Source organism: Pseudopipra pipra, chromosome 16 (assembly GCF_036250125.1).
Source record: "Pseudopipra pipra isolate bDixPip1 chromosome 16, bDixPip1.hap1, whole genome shotgun sequence".
Classification (NCBI taxonomy): Eukaryota; Metazoa; Chordata; class Aves; order Passeriformes; family Pipridae; genus Pseudopipra; species Pseudopipra pipra.
In genome coordinates, this window is record NC_087564.1 from 6,827,638 (window position 1) to 6,843,618 (window position 15,981).

The following is a 15,981-nucleotide window of genomic DNA, read 5'->3' on the forward strand; positions in this document are numbered from 1 at the left end:
TCCTTACCTGTTACAGGTGACTCTGTTACAGGTTTCCTTAGTCTTTCCTGGATATAAGTAATTGGAAACGTACAGGATATTCCATGTAGGGTCTCACTGGATCCTTACAGTGGCATTAACACTTCTACTGGAATTATCTCTTCTGACACACTTGTGATTTTAAAGGGAAGTCCCCAGCAGCTCACAGTCACTGCCACACACTGCCCCCAAACTGCCTTCTGCCCTGGTTTTCTCTGGAGTCTTTGTCATTGGAAGGAGAGGCTTTGCGTATTTTTCTTTTTAAGAACTATTCCATTCTATTGCAATTCCATTTCTCTCCTAAAAGCCACATCAGCCAGCTCTTTCTGCAGAATAACAATCCAACTGTGTGCTGACTCTGCTTCCTACCTTTGTTAGGTGACCCATTCTTACGTCAAGGTTGTTAATGGTAACATGAAACCAGAATGTCCCCAAATCAACTCCCAGAGACACTATTACCAATTTCCTTTCAACCCAAAAATTCCCTTTGTGTCTCATTTCTGGTAATCTCCATTTTCAGTTTTGCTAGTGTTTAATATCATACAGTATTAAATCCAGACAGATGAGATCAGTTGCATTTCCATCGTTTAAGAAAGTAGTTAGATCACCTAGTACAATGTTCCTTTTATAAAAGCCTCTTCTTTTTTCTGTATATTCCTATCAGTAAACATTCCTTCGAAATTAATTCTAACTAAGTTCATTTCTTCCCATACTCTATTATTCTTCCATGAGATTGTACCACAAAGGACTTAAAGATTTAATGTGCCCTGTCACTGAAACAGTGTGCAGGGTTGTGTCAGTCTGTGGTGGTGGGCTAAGGATACAAATGTCTCTATTTTTATCTCCAAGTTTCCAAGTGTTTGCTCTGGAAAGCATCTGGTATCTACACAGTGTCTGTTATTTGCTGGACTTGCACAAGAATTGCCAGGGGATGTCAGAGGGACCTAGCCTTTGAAAAAGGGTTCTGGATGCTGTATTCCAACATCCTGCACTCCTGTTGCTATCAAGTTTAAAAGGCATATTCTAGTTACAGTACAATTTTAAAAAGCACTTGGTTTGTCTTTGAATCAAAGTGTCATGTACCATATTACCATAAAGCACAGAGGAATTCTAATGACCTCGTGATTTTCTATTTCTTCAATTTTCTTTTCATGAAGTCCCAATTAAAAGGCATTTTAAATGTTTGCTACTTCAGCTTATTCATTACATAATCTTTTACTATTCATCATTCTGATCTTTCTTGAAGCCAAATGAATAACTTGACTTCAAACATATTGAGCTACTCTTTATAGGCTATGAAAATAAATCCATGATGACAGCACAACAAAACTCTTAAAACTGGAAAAGTTAGTAAATTAGAAAAACCCAACCAAACAAAACCAAAACAACAACAATAAAACCATCCACTACCAAAAAAACAAATCACCTCTTTAAATTCACTTTGTGTGAAAACAGTGGTGTTAAAACATTCTCCTCTTGCCAAAGTAAATTACTTTTTCCTTACATTAGTTTTAATCCTGACCTATGAAGGATTAATGGCTACATGAAACACAAAGCTTTTTACAGACTTTCCAATTTTACCTGCAAGTGTGAGATGAAGTAATGAACCATGCATATAATTTACTTTACATGTCTTCAAATTCAAAAAACTGAATTTAACAGGTCTTGACTTCTTAACTTGATTACTGCATAAACTAACAATTATTTCATTTGAATAGATCCCTCTTTTCAGGTAATATGATTTCTGCACCTTTTCTGCTGGATGCAAACAAGCATCTAGCAGGTCAACAAGCTACAGTGACTGTATTAAGAAAACAGTCATTATATTCTGTGCTATCAAGCAAAATACTTCAGTTGTTTTGAAGAGAACTGTTTAATGTCTTGTGAATTGTGAGCACCACAGTTTGGTCTGTTTAGAGTGTGATTAAAATGCCTAATCCTTTCCAGATGCAAATACAGTGGGTTAAAGCAAGTTTTAGGTCACCAGTCAACAAGAGCTGAAGTTCTCAAAGTTATGTTGCGTCCTCTGAGGTCTGGAAATGTGCAGAGGAGGAAGCCTTGCAAAGAACTGTGGCTACACTCCACTGCTTTCAAAACATGCTTTTTTAATTTTTATTGTAATAAAAATTAAAATTCATCAGAGGAAATTAAAAGAATAAAGGAGCAATTCGCAGGCACATCTCCTGTAGAGACCTGCTGGGCTGTTGTTCTTTATTTCAGAGGGAACAACAAGGTAAGCATCTGTTTTATTCTGCAAAAGAGCAACTTCTCATGTTGCTCTTCTCACAGAAGTGGCTGTAATACCTTATGAAATCCATAAGCAAAGGACTGAAGTTCTATCTGAAGTGCTTTTTCAATCACATTCAAGTGCTCTGTTCCTTTGTTTCTGTAATCACGTATCTCTCTTATGCTTCCTACTTGAAAAGCTTTTGGCTGGTATTATTTCGAGTGTTTTTATTTAACTCTCCATTAGGAACCTAACTCGTTACTTAGGAATCTAATTTCACGTGGTTTGTTTTCCATTTATTCAACACAAATTATATTCTCTCAACATGAAACCCAAATAAAATGGAAGTGCCATACTTTGTGTCCAGCACTGGTTTTGAACGTGAACTTTGTGATACTTTTTCTATCTACTGTGGTAATAAGAAAACCAAGGAGAGCAATTCCAGACCCTGAACTACTCAGTTGCCAAGTGTCCATGGTCATCCAAGACAATATGGTCTTCAGAGTACCAAGTACACAAAGCTGAGTGCAATATTATTACACTGACATAATTTGTAAGTCACTTCCAATATATAATGCTATGACGAAAAAACAAGGCTTTCTACTAAAATATTTACTGAAGTATAAACTTGAATAGTATGGTAAAATGCATCAATCTGAAACATAAGTTATTTTTCTGTGATAATACAGCTGCTTTTGTTTATGTACATCAGGAAAATGGGCTGCCTTAGAGAAACGAGCTCAGGGACAGGAGTTGCCCAGTTGCAGAAATTCAGTTAAAAGCAAAGCCTTCTCCTCTTAACTGCTCTTAGTGAGTTTAAAATGACTAGCTGAGGTATGACAGAAAACATCATGAATAATTATTTAAGGTAAATATAGTAACCTTTAAATAAATGAATAAACTTACTGATTAACTCCAAGGTGAAGATAAACACCTGAGAAGCAAGCACTGTACAAGATACTCTAGAAAGCATCCAGGTAACTGTGCTTGTGCATATAAACCTGTGCTTTCAGTAGCTCACAGAAGATAAAAGAAATGAATTTGTAGCACCTGATGTTTAATTACTGTTTTTACAAATTATTTTACATCAGCACTTTTATAATGTATTTAAAGACAGGGTAGGTGATGTTACTGTCCATTTGAAATCATGAAAATTAAACTGTTCGAAGAAGAGTTCTCTTTCACATTTTTTTGTGAAAACAGTTGTTTTCATTCAAATTCATTGCTCTTTAAATCTTCACACATTTAAATCTACTATAAAGACAACATTTCATCTGCCATGACACAGTTATTTTCCTTTCTTTCTAAGTAACTCGAGAGAATACTAAAAACCTCATAGAACAATCAACATAAATCTCATTTTCATTTCTTATATAGAAAATTCCTTAGGCACTTTTTTAAAACTATAAGAAAGAATATTTAGATTCTGTGGGAAACCTTTTTTTATGGACTTTTCTGAAGATAATGGAACTGACGTCAAGTGTTGTTTCAGCTCAGTTTAATTCTAATGAGTTCAAGACCTTGCTCAGAATGAAGACAGACATTAAGTAATCAATAACAGCTGAAGTAAACCATGGCCATGACCTTTCAAACAACTTCTGGGAAAGCTGCAGATCTTCTATGGGTCATAATGAATTTCAGGGAATTTATGGCTTCACTACAGGCTATGGGAATTTGATCGCTGCCAGCAGCTAAGCCAGGGCTCCAGTCTGTGCACTCCCAAAGAGAAAAGGGAGTGCCAGGCCCCCCTCTGCAGCAGCACATGGATTCAGTCCATGTGAAACCATGCCCCATTTCTGTAGCTCCAGATCAAAAACACACTGTGAAGATTTAAACATTTAAAAGCTGTACCTGTGTTGATGTAGCAGCATTTGGGGTTATAGGTGATGGTGAGTCACTGGTTTTTGGCTCACCAGGGGAAGCTGCTGAACCCTGGGATTCTTGGCTGGCTGGCTGATCTGGTGATAAAGCATCGCTGCTGTCTTCATCAAATGAAAAATCATCCAAAGCTTGAGGATAATTCTCTTGTCCAACTGCTACAATGTTTACAAAGAAACAAACGAAACACATTTTTTTTTGGTTGTACAAATTAAATTTAGACATTCGTAGGAGAATTAGCCAATTGCTGGAAAATGATCAGTTTTGAGCAGCCTAAACATATGGTGCCTATGTATTTATTGTGTTTTTAATACAATGACAGCCATATTAAATCATATGCAAGGAATGGATAAAACCAAGCATTTAGCAGAAGTGGTTTTAGTAAGAGATTGAAAGGAATGTTCAACACATGTGGAGTGCACACAGACACCTCCAACACACTGAGCATTGGCCACAGCTCTGCCATTGCTTTGTACTAAATCAGTTCTTTTCCAAGACAGTGCTACACTCCAGCTATATATATATAACTTACAAGTTTCCAATAAAAATAGGATGACTTTAATTAAATGATGACAGAGTTTAGGACTCAGAAGCTGAGAGAATAAATAGTAACAAACTTAGCATATGTTTCCTTCTAGCGAACTCTGCCCTCAGGAGTTAAATGATTATTTTCCACAATGCCCTGGGGATAAGGAGCAGAAGCTGTGGGATTTCTACTTGCCTATAATAGCTTCTTTAACACTGGAGTCTACAGGAAGAATATTTTTTTCTACCAGTTCCATAGGGCCAGGTCTCTGAGCAATCTTCTCATTGAGATCATCTGCCAGGCGAGCTCTCTTCAGCTTCATCTGAGTGGCCTGGAGAGAAGGCTCTGCAACCGTCTCTGCAAGGACACGCGGCACTGAATATCCTGGGCCAACCCTTCCCCAGTTCCATGGCAAACAACACCCTCCTGCCTTTGCAACAGCCATTCCACTTTTAGCAAAACCAGCCCATTAGTATCCTGAAAATTCTCAAATCAGTAAGCAAAAGTAAGATTATAGGAGTAGATGTTGTTTATCCCCATGATTGTGTTTTTCTAGAAATGTAATCTCCTCTTAACAGCAGTAATACCTTTGGTAAACGTCTGTATAATGTCCAACAACAAAGCAGAGAATATAAAATAACAAATGCCTGTTATAATCTGGAACATTTGCTGCTCTAATGGTTTACCAGTATGAGTTGTGGTAAAATTTAATTAATCCACTGATTTTTGGATTCTCTCTTCACAAATTTCTTTAAAAGTTTACCTTTAAAAACAGCTTCTAGCACAAATTTGAGTCTTCAAAACTACTTTTCAATGAAATTATGGAGATTGTCAATATGAATGTGATCTATCAATGTGGAAGCTCCTACTAGGATTTAATATTCAAATGCATGTTTTGAAAAATAATGGCTATTAAATTCACTTATGGTTATTTGGTAATCTCTATATTTGGTTATGGGGAAACACAGTAATGCAGCCCCATTCATAAAGAGACTTGTTTCCAATGACTGAGCAACAAGGAAAGTTAACACAGCAGGGTAACAGTCATTTATTAAAGGTTCAGTAGGTTTTATATTATTATGTTTATAGTCTAAAGGTTTTATAAAGGGGGAAGCACAAGACTGTCAGATCATTTTAGGGCATGAGTAAGAACTGAAGCACTACGAGCATTCCATACAGACCATGGCATAATTACCATTATAGAATAAGAGCAATAAGCAATAGCAAACAAATACACTGTAGACACAGAGAAACAGAGCAACTAAACCTTCAGAACTAACTGCCTTTGAAGTGTAATTCAGTCAGACAAGTGAGTGCACAGGAGCCCCTTGTGCAGCAGCTCAGGGGCCCAGAGCTGGACGTACCTTCCAGGATGTGCATCCTGACCAGCTCCGAGCGGTCCGGCCGGCTGCGGATCTTGTGCTTCAGGAAATTTTCAGTCTTAGAAGAAAGGAGGAAATGGCATTAACTACTGTTTACTAGAAAAATCAAAGTTTGATAAATCCCATATCTCCAGTCAATGACTTGTGCTCTTTCATGCAGATGGGTGGACACCACTGTCAGAATATGGGGTTCGTTTTGCTTTTTTGTTTTCCTATCAGTTAAGCAGTGCTAATGAATTTCTATCTTCCCCAAACAAGTTGGGAATGTTGCTGGATTTGATCCCATATCACCATATAATCACAACAGTACAGATTTGCTACAGAAATACTGCACAAGCATAATTTACCCAAGTATCCCATCTTTAACTTGTGGGTGACCACAAGTTCATCACCTACCCTGATCTGTGAAGGCTTAGGAAAGTTCCTCTCAGATTTGACACCCATATTTTATTTTAATGAATTCTTCCAAGATAAAAGCACATTATTACTGTAGTGCTAATTTTCCATGTACTCAGAGAATTTAGTATCACACACAACTGACTATCCATTTCCAGATGTTAATCACAAGTTTACACAAAGTGGTTTACCCTGGCTCGCTCCAGGCTCTTGATCTGCTCATGGAATGCAGCTGGACTTTTCAAAGCTGTGAAGGGAGAGTAAGAGTTAAAAATGGCAGCAGTGATTTCCAAAAGAAATATCCTAATCAGCACATGTGCATGGGTGTTTCCCACCACCTCGGAGTCGTGTTTGCATCTGACCAGGCTTACATCTGATTCTTGCTAGTTGGGTTCACCTACATGGAGCAGAGCAATACTCCTATACAGAATACAGATATTACCATGTAACAGTTCACTTAGTCACTATGTGTTTGTTTACCAATACAGTTCCACAGTAGAAATTGTATTAGGTAAGCTTCAGAATGCCAAAATACCATTTCATAAATACTGTATTTACTGTCTGACCATACCTCACACTTGCTGTTATTAGAGAGAACTGGTGGTGATTTAAAAAAAAATATAGAGACCTTAAATGTTCAGATTAGAAAACAGAACGATGGTTAGCTGCTAAATAGCCCAAAAGAGTAAAAATCACTATTCAGCTAGAAATAACATAAACTGTAGAGTGCTTCATCTCAACTGAATTGCTGGAAGGGTGAAACAGCAGCAGGCACAATCCATCTGAATTGCCATGCTTTTGGCAGAGGAGATACCACAGCACAAAACCTTTCACACTCTCTGACGGTTTACAAGTTTTTTCCCCAGGTTTCACTCAAAAGCAAACACATTGTTCTGTTCCTGAAGGTAATCAGCACTACAGACCTGGGGGGTGAAGATGCTTTAGCAAAGCAGTCTCAGGTCTGCTGCACACCCAGAAAGCTTCAAGAACAGATTTGCTTTAAGACACTGTGCTTTCAAGCTACAATTCACCAGTGCACACTGGGCTATTTTTAATCACTTGCCATAATTTTGGTATGTTTCAATGGCTGAGGTTTTTGTTTGCTTTTGATTAAAATCACTTTTCACAGTTGAATCTCTTGACAATTTGGACCTATTATCTTGTGCCCAGTCTCATTCCACACTGTCCACTTGCGGATTCTCGATGCTCTCTGTGCACGCCTCAATTTGTTTGGCAGCCCTTGCCATCCTACTCTTTAAAGCTGCCTTTGTTACTAATGTCCACTCAGTTATGTAATTCAGTTTATTTAGTAAATTAGTCATAATTATTTAAATAGAGAAAATAAAAGGAGAATCAGACTACGTCTCCAAATCCTTGAGTTTTCCTCACAATTGCTGAAACATGAGGTAACATGATGAATTTACTGCATGCTCATGGAGGTTACCAAAAGGATTCCACAAGTCTTTTCCAAATGCTGATGTTATTTTTAATGACTCTTCATTATTTTATATATTCAGTTGAAAATACCCACAGTATTGAAATACAAATGACTAGAAATAACACAAGTCTTACGTGGCATGATGCCCTGGTCCACCAGCTGTTCTCGTGTCCGTCTCTGTTGCAGCCTCAGCTGAAGTACTGACAAAAGAAAACATTGATTCCCATGTGAGCACAGAAAGTGCAAAACCCCACGTAGTTCAACTTCAGAAATATGCTCTGTCTATTCAGACCTGACAGTCACCCCTAAGACCTGCTGTTCACACAGTTTAGAGCAGTGACTCCCAATCCACCCTGGCAGCAGAGGTTGCTGCTCTGTGCTCACAGCTGACACAGGGGCTGCATTTCACACACACATCCACTGTTCCTATCAGCTGGGCACTGTAAGGGATATTAAGCATACATCAAGAAAACAGTGAGGTAAGAAGAATTTATACCATAAATTGCAACACATAATGATTCCAGAGCCTTATTACATGTCCTAAACCAATCTTCCGAGACTTCACTGCTGAAACAGAAATCATGTTTCCAGAGCATTTCAGAAGAAAAGCTGTACGTGTTTGGTTGATGGTTTTTTCTTAAGGATGTTCTTTTTAATATAAAGGCTGATTGTACATTTAAATAAACCTTACTGAAACACAAGAAACTGAAGAGAAGCCAGATTTTATGTGGCTTATTTAAAAACACCAAAAAAGTGACACAATCAGAAACAGACCTTATCCTCTCTCTGAACATCAGAAAATGCTGTTTTCCAGACTAAGTGTTAGCATAATTACTTCAAGGAAAAAATAAATCCAATACTGTCAAACATGGCAAAACTGTTTAGAAAGTTTCAGAGGTAACTTCTTATGTTTCATTACATTTAATAAAATACAGTTTCTCATTGTTACTGTGTGAGTAACCAGTGTGACACACATTACATACTACATCGGGAACCACAAAACCTGGGGGAGGATATAAACATAAAAGCCTTGTATTTTCAAAAATTATGGCTTTTTTGTAAATTTTTCCAGGGAAAAGAAATAATAAGGAAAAAAATAGTTGTTTCTTTCTTCTACTGTTCCCTTCCCCTTGTTTCTGTATCAATTTATCATAGTGCTTCATTATCTCTTTGGCACATACAGCTATGACCCCAATTTCATCTTCTGAACAAGGGAGGGTCAAGAGAAAACATATATTAAAGATGTAATATTTACATTCTTAAATTCAGACTTGATAGCTTATTATGGATGTATGATTATAGTATGCTGTTCCCATTGTATTTCATGAGGAAGCAAAACAAGCTAATGCATTGTCCAAAACATCAAAATGAATGTAATTTCTGAAAAATTAAGCTAAGGACAAAGTTCATTGTTTCCAGAATTTAAAAGGAACCAGCTTATTTCCTGTTCTGCAGTACAGGAAGGATACTCCTCTGGCTAAAGCATTAAGACCGGGAATAGCAAGTCCTGAAAACAAGGACATTATTTTCTTATGTCACACAAACATTGAGAGTTTAAATACAAACATCTTAGAGCTGTGGCACAGCAGATCTGTTCAGATTTTACAACACTGTTACACAAGAATTACAAAGGACAGAGATGAGAGAATGCAAAAATAACAACATTAAAATGTGAATTGATGAAAAATCATTCAAAAGGTACCTGAGTCCCTCTGGAAACTTGAAAATGCCTGCTTTAAGTAGGGCATTGTATTTTCCAAGTAATAGTATATGACTGTAAAAAGTTACCTCAAGAATTATTTTATAATAGTTCATTTTTGTGCTCCTTAATTTCATGTGTCTCCAAGTAAGCCATGACCTCTTCCCAAGGTATCCCTTACCAGTAGGTGCAAATGTGTGCTGCCTGGGCTCTGGCACCAGCTCACAGGCTGTGCTGGACCCTGCTCTCAGAGCCCTCCCCAGGCTGGGCTGGGGCTGGAGCACAGTTACACACTCCCACCAAAGCCACAGAGCAAGTTCAAATCTTCCTGAGAAACCCACGTGGATGTCCAAGTCCACTTGGTCTAATCTACCCAAAAAATGCAACTAAGTGTGTGCAAACACGCATTTACGGATGGATATCCAACTCTACAAATCCACAAGCTTCAGTATACAAATATGCATTAAAAAAATCATTCCCATGGCAGTGCAGTTCAAGCATACAGTCTAATGATGTAATGTTAAGCTTCTAAGCCTGGGGATACTTCTCAGAACTTTCCCCATCACTGCCACAAAGCCCTGACTCAGTCACTAACTGGTGTGGTGATTACAGGAAAGCAAAAAATCTCGGGTATGTTCTTGATTTGGATTGCCTTGCTTACAACCAGTAAGATCAAGCAAGCTCAGAGTCTGCCTTAAAACTAGATGTACAATCCCTGTAAAAATCTTAAGCAAGTCTTACCCACCCAAGTCATGTGAAAGAAAATTTATATACAGCGTGGCACGACTACTGTATTTGGACCCAATATTTTTGGTTCTGAGTAGATTAAAACTTGTCTTTCTTCTGTTCTTTAAACTATGCTTTCTTTTACACAGCTAGAAAGCTCTGGCAAGGGTGGAAAACCATGTCCTGCTCTGGGCAGGAATCTCATCCATCCTGTACAGCTGTATTTGGTCCAAAGTTACACCACACGTACATTTGGCTTTCTTGGAACACTAAGCACACTACAGATGTGTCTGCCTAATGTTTTACCTAGTTACAGGTCAGTTCTAAACATATGCCTCTTTATTTCAGGCCCAAAGTCTTCAAGCAAAATGACCTGCTCCAACATCAGTGATGTCCACAGTGGAGCTGATTATGTCAGACACAGTAAGTAAACCAGAATTAGTAATTTTTTCAATTAATTCTGTGGAACACAGTGAATGCTGGCAATATTAGACCAGGTACAGGAATGTTAGTAATGCTGTGGTTCATATACCAACATAGAACAGGCAAGTAATTGATTCAGAAATAATGCATTTGTGGTGGTATTTCTGATTTCTAAGATGCTTTTTCCTCAGACTGTCTCTGTTACTAAGCTTTCTCACAGACCCAATTTTGTAGGTGTAGCTGGCTCAGCTGTAGCTGCCTAAGCTTTGCTAGGATGGTGCTTTCACTGTTAGTAAACACAAGTGGGAAAGAATGTTATTACTGAACACGCTGTAATGACCAGTATTTCCAAATGTAGATGATGGGAAGCCCTGCTATGACATTTATTGTACTGTATCTAGGATTTGTGGCTTCAATTATGACCAGACATTTGGCTTAAGCTTTGCAGCCAAACTGACCCATACCTAAAGAATGTATGTGCACACAACCCACTCAGGTGTGAGCCTTTAGCATTTCTTAGCAAAAGCAGGGAACCAATCCTGCCTGTCTCCTGACACTCCCTGCCTGCACAGCATCTGGAACCTACACTGGGCATCACAGAGCAAATCAGGGAGGATTCTGAAGCTGTCCCATCTGTATCTGGACAAGTCACAAGAACTGTGGGAAAACTGAAAAAAAAAAAAGGAGAGATAGAGAAGACACAGAACGTGCAGTTATTCACTTTCTAAATAAATACCATGAACTTATAGATTACATAATAAAGGACAGCCTGTAGCATGACTAATAGGGAAGCACTGCAGGGGGAATACGAAAGAAGAGATGACTCATAGTTAGAAAGATGGTATAAGATGATAATAATTGAAGAGTTTGACTTGACCAGAGCAAGGAGGTTAAACAGAAATAAAACTGGATGAAAACCAGATGTTTGCTTTTGCAATCAACTCAAAATTAAGAAGGTTAAAAAAAGGTTTAGTGTCTAAATTTAAAAAAAAAAAACATAAATCCTGAGCAATCAGATGTATTATTAAAGAAAATTTCTAAATAGAAAGCAGTAGTGAATAAAACCACTAAATACATTATTTTTAAAAGCTGAAAAGCTAAAAAAGTTTTGCTTTTCCAAAGCAAACACACTGGGGAAAAAACCCAACATTTATATCTCTACAAAAGACCTAAGGACCTAAAATACTTTTAGCCCCCACACAAAGTAAAAAGCAGAGATGTTCCTAAGGAAGAAATGGCAACACCTGTACTTGAGTTGCATAACTTCATCTAGTCAGAGCATTTCTGGGTTACAGATGGTCACTACAGACAGCAGGGACCCTTCTCTTCCCTCTGTGGGGTGATGGACAGCAGTTACAGACAGACTTGTCAGACTGGAGGTGAACCTGAAGGAGGTATAAAGGAAAGGAGCAGGAGTGAGGTTTGGGAAAAGCTTAGAAGAAAATGGGGACTCACAAAAAGCAGCTCAAAGAGCAGCCAGCCAGCCAGGAAGATGGGAGTCATGGAAACTAAATCACAAGTTTTCAATAAGGAAAATATGATGAAATTATCTTCAAAGACAAGGATGAACGATGTGAGAATTGCACTTTGGCAATTTATTTCAGTGAGAAACCATCTAGAATAGAATTCAGGTTGGTTTAAATCTACTGTAATTAAAGCTGATACAGACTTTGCTTATCATATATATAGAAATCCATACAGCAAGAGATTTCTAGAACAGTCAGTGACACACAAAGCAGTAAATCTAATAAGGATGGATGAGACAGGAGGTCACAGCTTCAAAAAAAAAATCTAAAACCCACTGAAGCATTATCCAAATATAACATATATGTATTTTGCTACTTGTTCTAGTGTGGGTTTAGAGTTTTTCTTCCCCCTCCCCTTTATTTGAAAAAACCCTTTACAAAAAGCCAGCACAGAATCTGGGGAAGGGAGAATTCAAAAGACACGAGGTGCAGGTACTACAAAGTTCCCCTGGGAATGGTACTTACTCCAACACTGTGTTTAACAGATTGTTCTTATCAGGGTAAATCCATTCAGCTTGTAGCCAGCTAATTCACCTCTCACTTTTACACTGGTAAAATCAGGCAGTTACCCACATAACATCTAAAATCACAGAAGATGATCTCTGAAATAAAGGCCTCAAATTAACAAATATTTAGATATGTTAATACAGTGTTAATATTAGCAATACTCTTCCTCCTATTTCAAGTGCATGTGCAAAAGAAGGACTGTGTTAACACCACTGAGCAAATCTAGTTGCTAAAAGATGGTACAAATATTTTGCACTTCACATTATCTGGCAGGACTCCTCCTTCACACCACTGCAACTCTTAAAAACTGTCTGTGAACTGCTTCTGAATAAAAGCCATGCACAGAGGTCAGTCAAATTCCTGTTTTGACTGAGGGAGAAGGGCGGGTGTTCTTTTTCATTTTCAAGTCAGGGTATGATTTTAACACTTGAACACCAAGAGATTTCAAAATTTCCAAGTGTTTTCTTCAGTCAATAAAATGATCATTAAAGCCTGGATAGCTTACTTAATACCTCCTGACAAAACAGGAAAGCATAATCCCTCCTCACAGCAAGAACATCTGGTTATCTGACTCTCAGAGTCAGCACAAGTCTTGTGACTGCACTGGAGGTGTGGATTTTTCACCAGCTGAAAAAACTGAGCACCAGAGGCTGGTGCTCCCACTCTGACAGCTTCCTCCAGTGGCAGCACAGCAGGGAATCAACATTCCAGGAGCCAGGGAACAGAGATGGTGGTAGGAAAGGAAGAGGTCACCTGTAAACCGAGGCACTTTATCGTGCACAGCTGTGCTTCTGTAAAGCAGCAACTTTTATAAAGCCAATGGCTTTTGTTCTCAGCCAGCGAGTCCTGCTCAGGGCACACACACCGAGCCCCAACGGGGCACAGCATCAAGGACACCCACAACAAGCAGCTCCTCCAAGGGCTGCGAGGGGCTGAGGGCAGGAAAACAGCAAACAGACACTTCAGGAGACACATCCCGTTCTGTACGAGCCCCTTGGAAAGGCAGGACAGGAAAGGAGTGTCCAGGCACGTCTCACTCGGTGTGAACAGCAGAATGAGGGGAAAATAAAGGGTATTATTACATCACCTCCAACAAACAGCTTTTATCAAAGCTGAGCAAGTGATCTCTGTTACAAATCTGTAATGTGTATCCTATGGAAGAGCAGTCTCAAAGTAGTCCTATATCATCAGAAGCACTGGAATGTAAAGAGGCCAAAAATAAATGGATAGTTGTCCTACAGGAACAGTGCTATCTGTGCTGATTGACAAGCTTTCACCACTGCTTCTTGCCTTGAAAAAACCCAGAACACATGCTGTGCACAGTTCCAGCACTAGTAATTCCACATCTAACACAGTTCATTACTAACCTATTAATTTAAAATCAGATTTTATCTTTTTATAGAAGGTGCTATGAAACAGCAAATAGCTGTTGCCATTTCACAATTACAGGGCTGAAAGAGAAGGGCTCCATCACCCAGTTCTTTCAAGTGGCAGCAAAAAGAAAAACAATGCATCCAGATTTTTTTTTAATGTTCCGTATGCAATCATCTCATTATTTCTTCCAAAGTTTAAATCCAATGGGTATTAGCTATTTAAACCCTTAAACCTGCAAGTAAAAATGGGAAAATGTCATGTCCAACATTCCTGCATACCCCCTTGGAAATTTCCAAGCGGCAGGAACTCCAGAGCCGGCTGCTAGGCTGGCTGCCATGGAAACAGCGCTGGAAATAGGGCCGTTTCCTTTAAATGAGGAGCTGTTCCACTGAAAGCCTCCATTTCTTCCTGCCAGCTTACAGCAGCTTTTCTGCAGCCAGAACCTCTGCCCGCCGAGGCTGCAGCGCAGGGAGCGGATGCTCGCCCAGAGAACAGGGGTGGGCTCTGCCATCCCACCCTCTGGAGTCACTGCAAAGCGGGGCTTTGGCACCGGGACCGCAACACTGACACACGGGGACGAGCAGCAGGAGGGCAGGGAAGTGGAACAGAGCATTTCATCACACGGAGGTGGGCTCGAGGAGCGCTCTGAGCATCAGCTTTGTATGAGAGCTGCAGCCCAGCCCCACAGGGCAGCACAACTTGAGTATCGAGGCCTTTCTGTGCATCCTGCAGTCGTTACCCCTCCACCCAAACCCCGTCTGCCTGCACTTGAACGATTATATTTTCTAAACAGCACAACTTTACACTAAGGTCATTTTCCAGAGACAGAGGTTTTGCTTTCTCCTGAGCTGTGATTGTTTCTCCCTCAGCTCTATATGAGGTGTGGTACTCTATTTAATACACTATTAAATGCTTCATTGAGACAAAAATGGTTAATCTTTTCCACTAATATTTGTTCTGTGAATAAAACAAAAAATTAGTAAATGGAATGTGCTGTATAATAAGTAAAAGAAAGAGCAGGTGATAGGCAAGGCACACATTTCAGGAAGGGTATGGAGTGTGGGGGCTTGCACGTGGCACTACACGTTCCACTTGAGCAAAGTCAGAAATTCAGTAATACAATGCTCACTCCATTTATGTGGCATGCCTAAGAAGGAAGGAAGGAGAGGGAAAACCATGAAAGTATTTAGCTACCTGTAATTTGTTGGAAGTGATTCCAATTAAGTTGTACAGCATTTTAAAGACCAAATGCATTTGAAATTGTGGCACTCACGTCCCATCAGCCTGAAGATGGTGACACAGTATGTTAAACACTCTCCATTTTAAAACAAAAATAATTGATCACCAATTAATTTTGTAAAAAAAAATCAGGCATCATCTAATCCTGAGTGAATGTGTTATACAGGGTTTAGTCTTCAAAACCGCCATGTATGCCAGGATATAACTTAAAAAAGGAAATATTTTACTTATTTTACTGGTTTTTATTAAAAAAAAACCCAAACCACCTTTCATATCTTCATATAACTTTATGTTCTTTTTTCCACTATTTTATGTGTGATTTTGCTGCTAAGACTATACCCAAAATAATTAAGGCAAGTGAAACAGCTCTGTTGCAGACTCACTTTAAGCAATTATTCAGTCATACTTTCATTGCAGCTTAGAAATGTTCTGGATAAATGTAAAGTACATGAGACAAGACTGCTGAGGGCCATTTCACATCATCTCTTCAGAATTCTGGAGGGAAACCCTGCAGGCCCCTCCAGAGCACTGAAATTACACCCCTGGCATTTGGAGCTCTGGTCTGTAATGATGCTGTGTAACCACCTCCAGCAGCAACACCGACCTCTGAAAGGAGAAAAGG

At 39.0% G+C, this 15,981-nt stretch overlaps 1 protein-coding gene and 1 long non-coding RNA gene across 6 annotated transcripts in view; one reads left to right on the forward strand and one right to left on the reverse strand.

Moving 5' to 3' along the window:
- The window catches only part of LOC135423038 (uncharacterized), an 87,097-nt gene extending 75,349 nt beyond the window's left edge, over nucleotides 1-11,748 (forward strand). The window contains exon 14 of the long non-coding RNA XR_010434684.1: nucleotides 10,639-11,748. This is a non-coding gene — a long non-coding RNA (uncharacterized LOC135423038). The remainder of the gene's footprint in view (nucleotides 1-10,638) is intronic.
- MRTFB (myocardin related transcription factor B) overlaps nucleotides 1-15,981 on the reverse strand; it is a 70,818-nt gene that overhangs the window by 18,149 nt on the left and 36,688 nt on the right. For all 5 annotated transcript variants that reach the window (XM_064672819.1, XM_064672816.1, XM_064672817.1 and 2 more), the window contains 5 exons: nucleotides 8,000-8,065; nucleotides 6,619-6,674; nucleotides 6,014-6,089; nucleotides 4,845-5,006; nucleotides 4,097-4,281 (listed from right to left, as the gene is read on the reverse strand). In XM_064672819.1, the coding sequence (XP_064528889.1) occupies nucleotides 4,097-4,281; nucleotides 4,845-5,006; nucleotides 6,014-6,089; nucleotides 6,619-6,674; nucleotides 8,000-8,065 (545 nt within the window). The remainder of the gene's footprint in view (nucleotides 1-4,096; nucleotides 4,282-4,844; nucleotides 5,007-6,013; nucleotides 6,090-6,618; nucleotides 6,675-7,999; nucleotides 8,066-15,981) is intronic.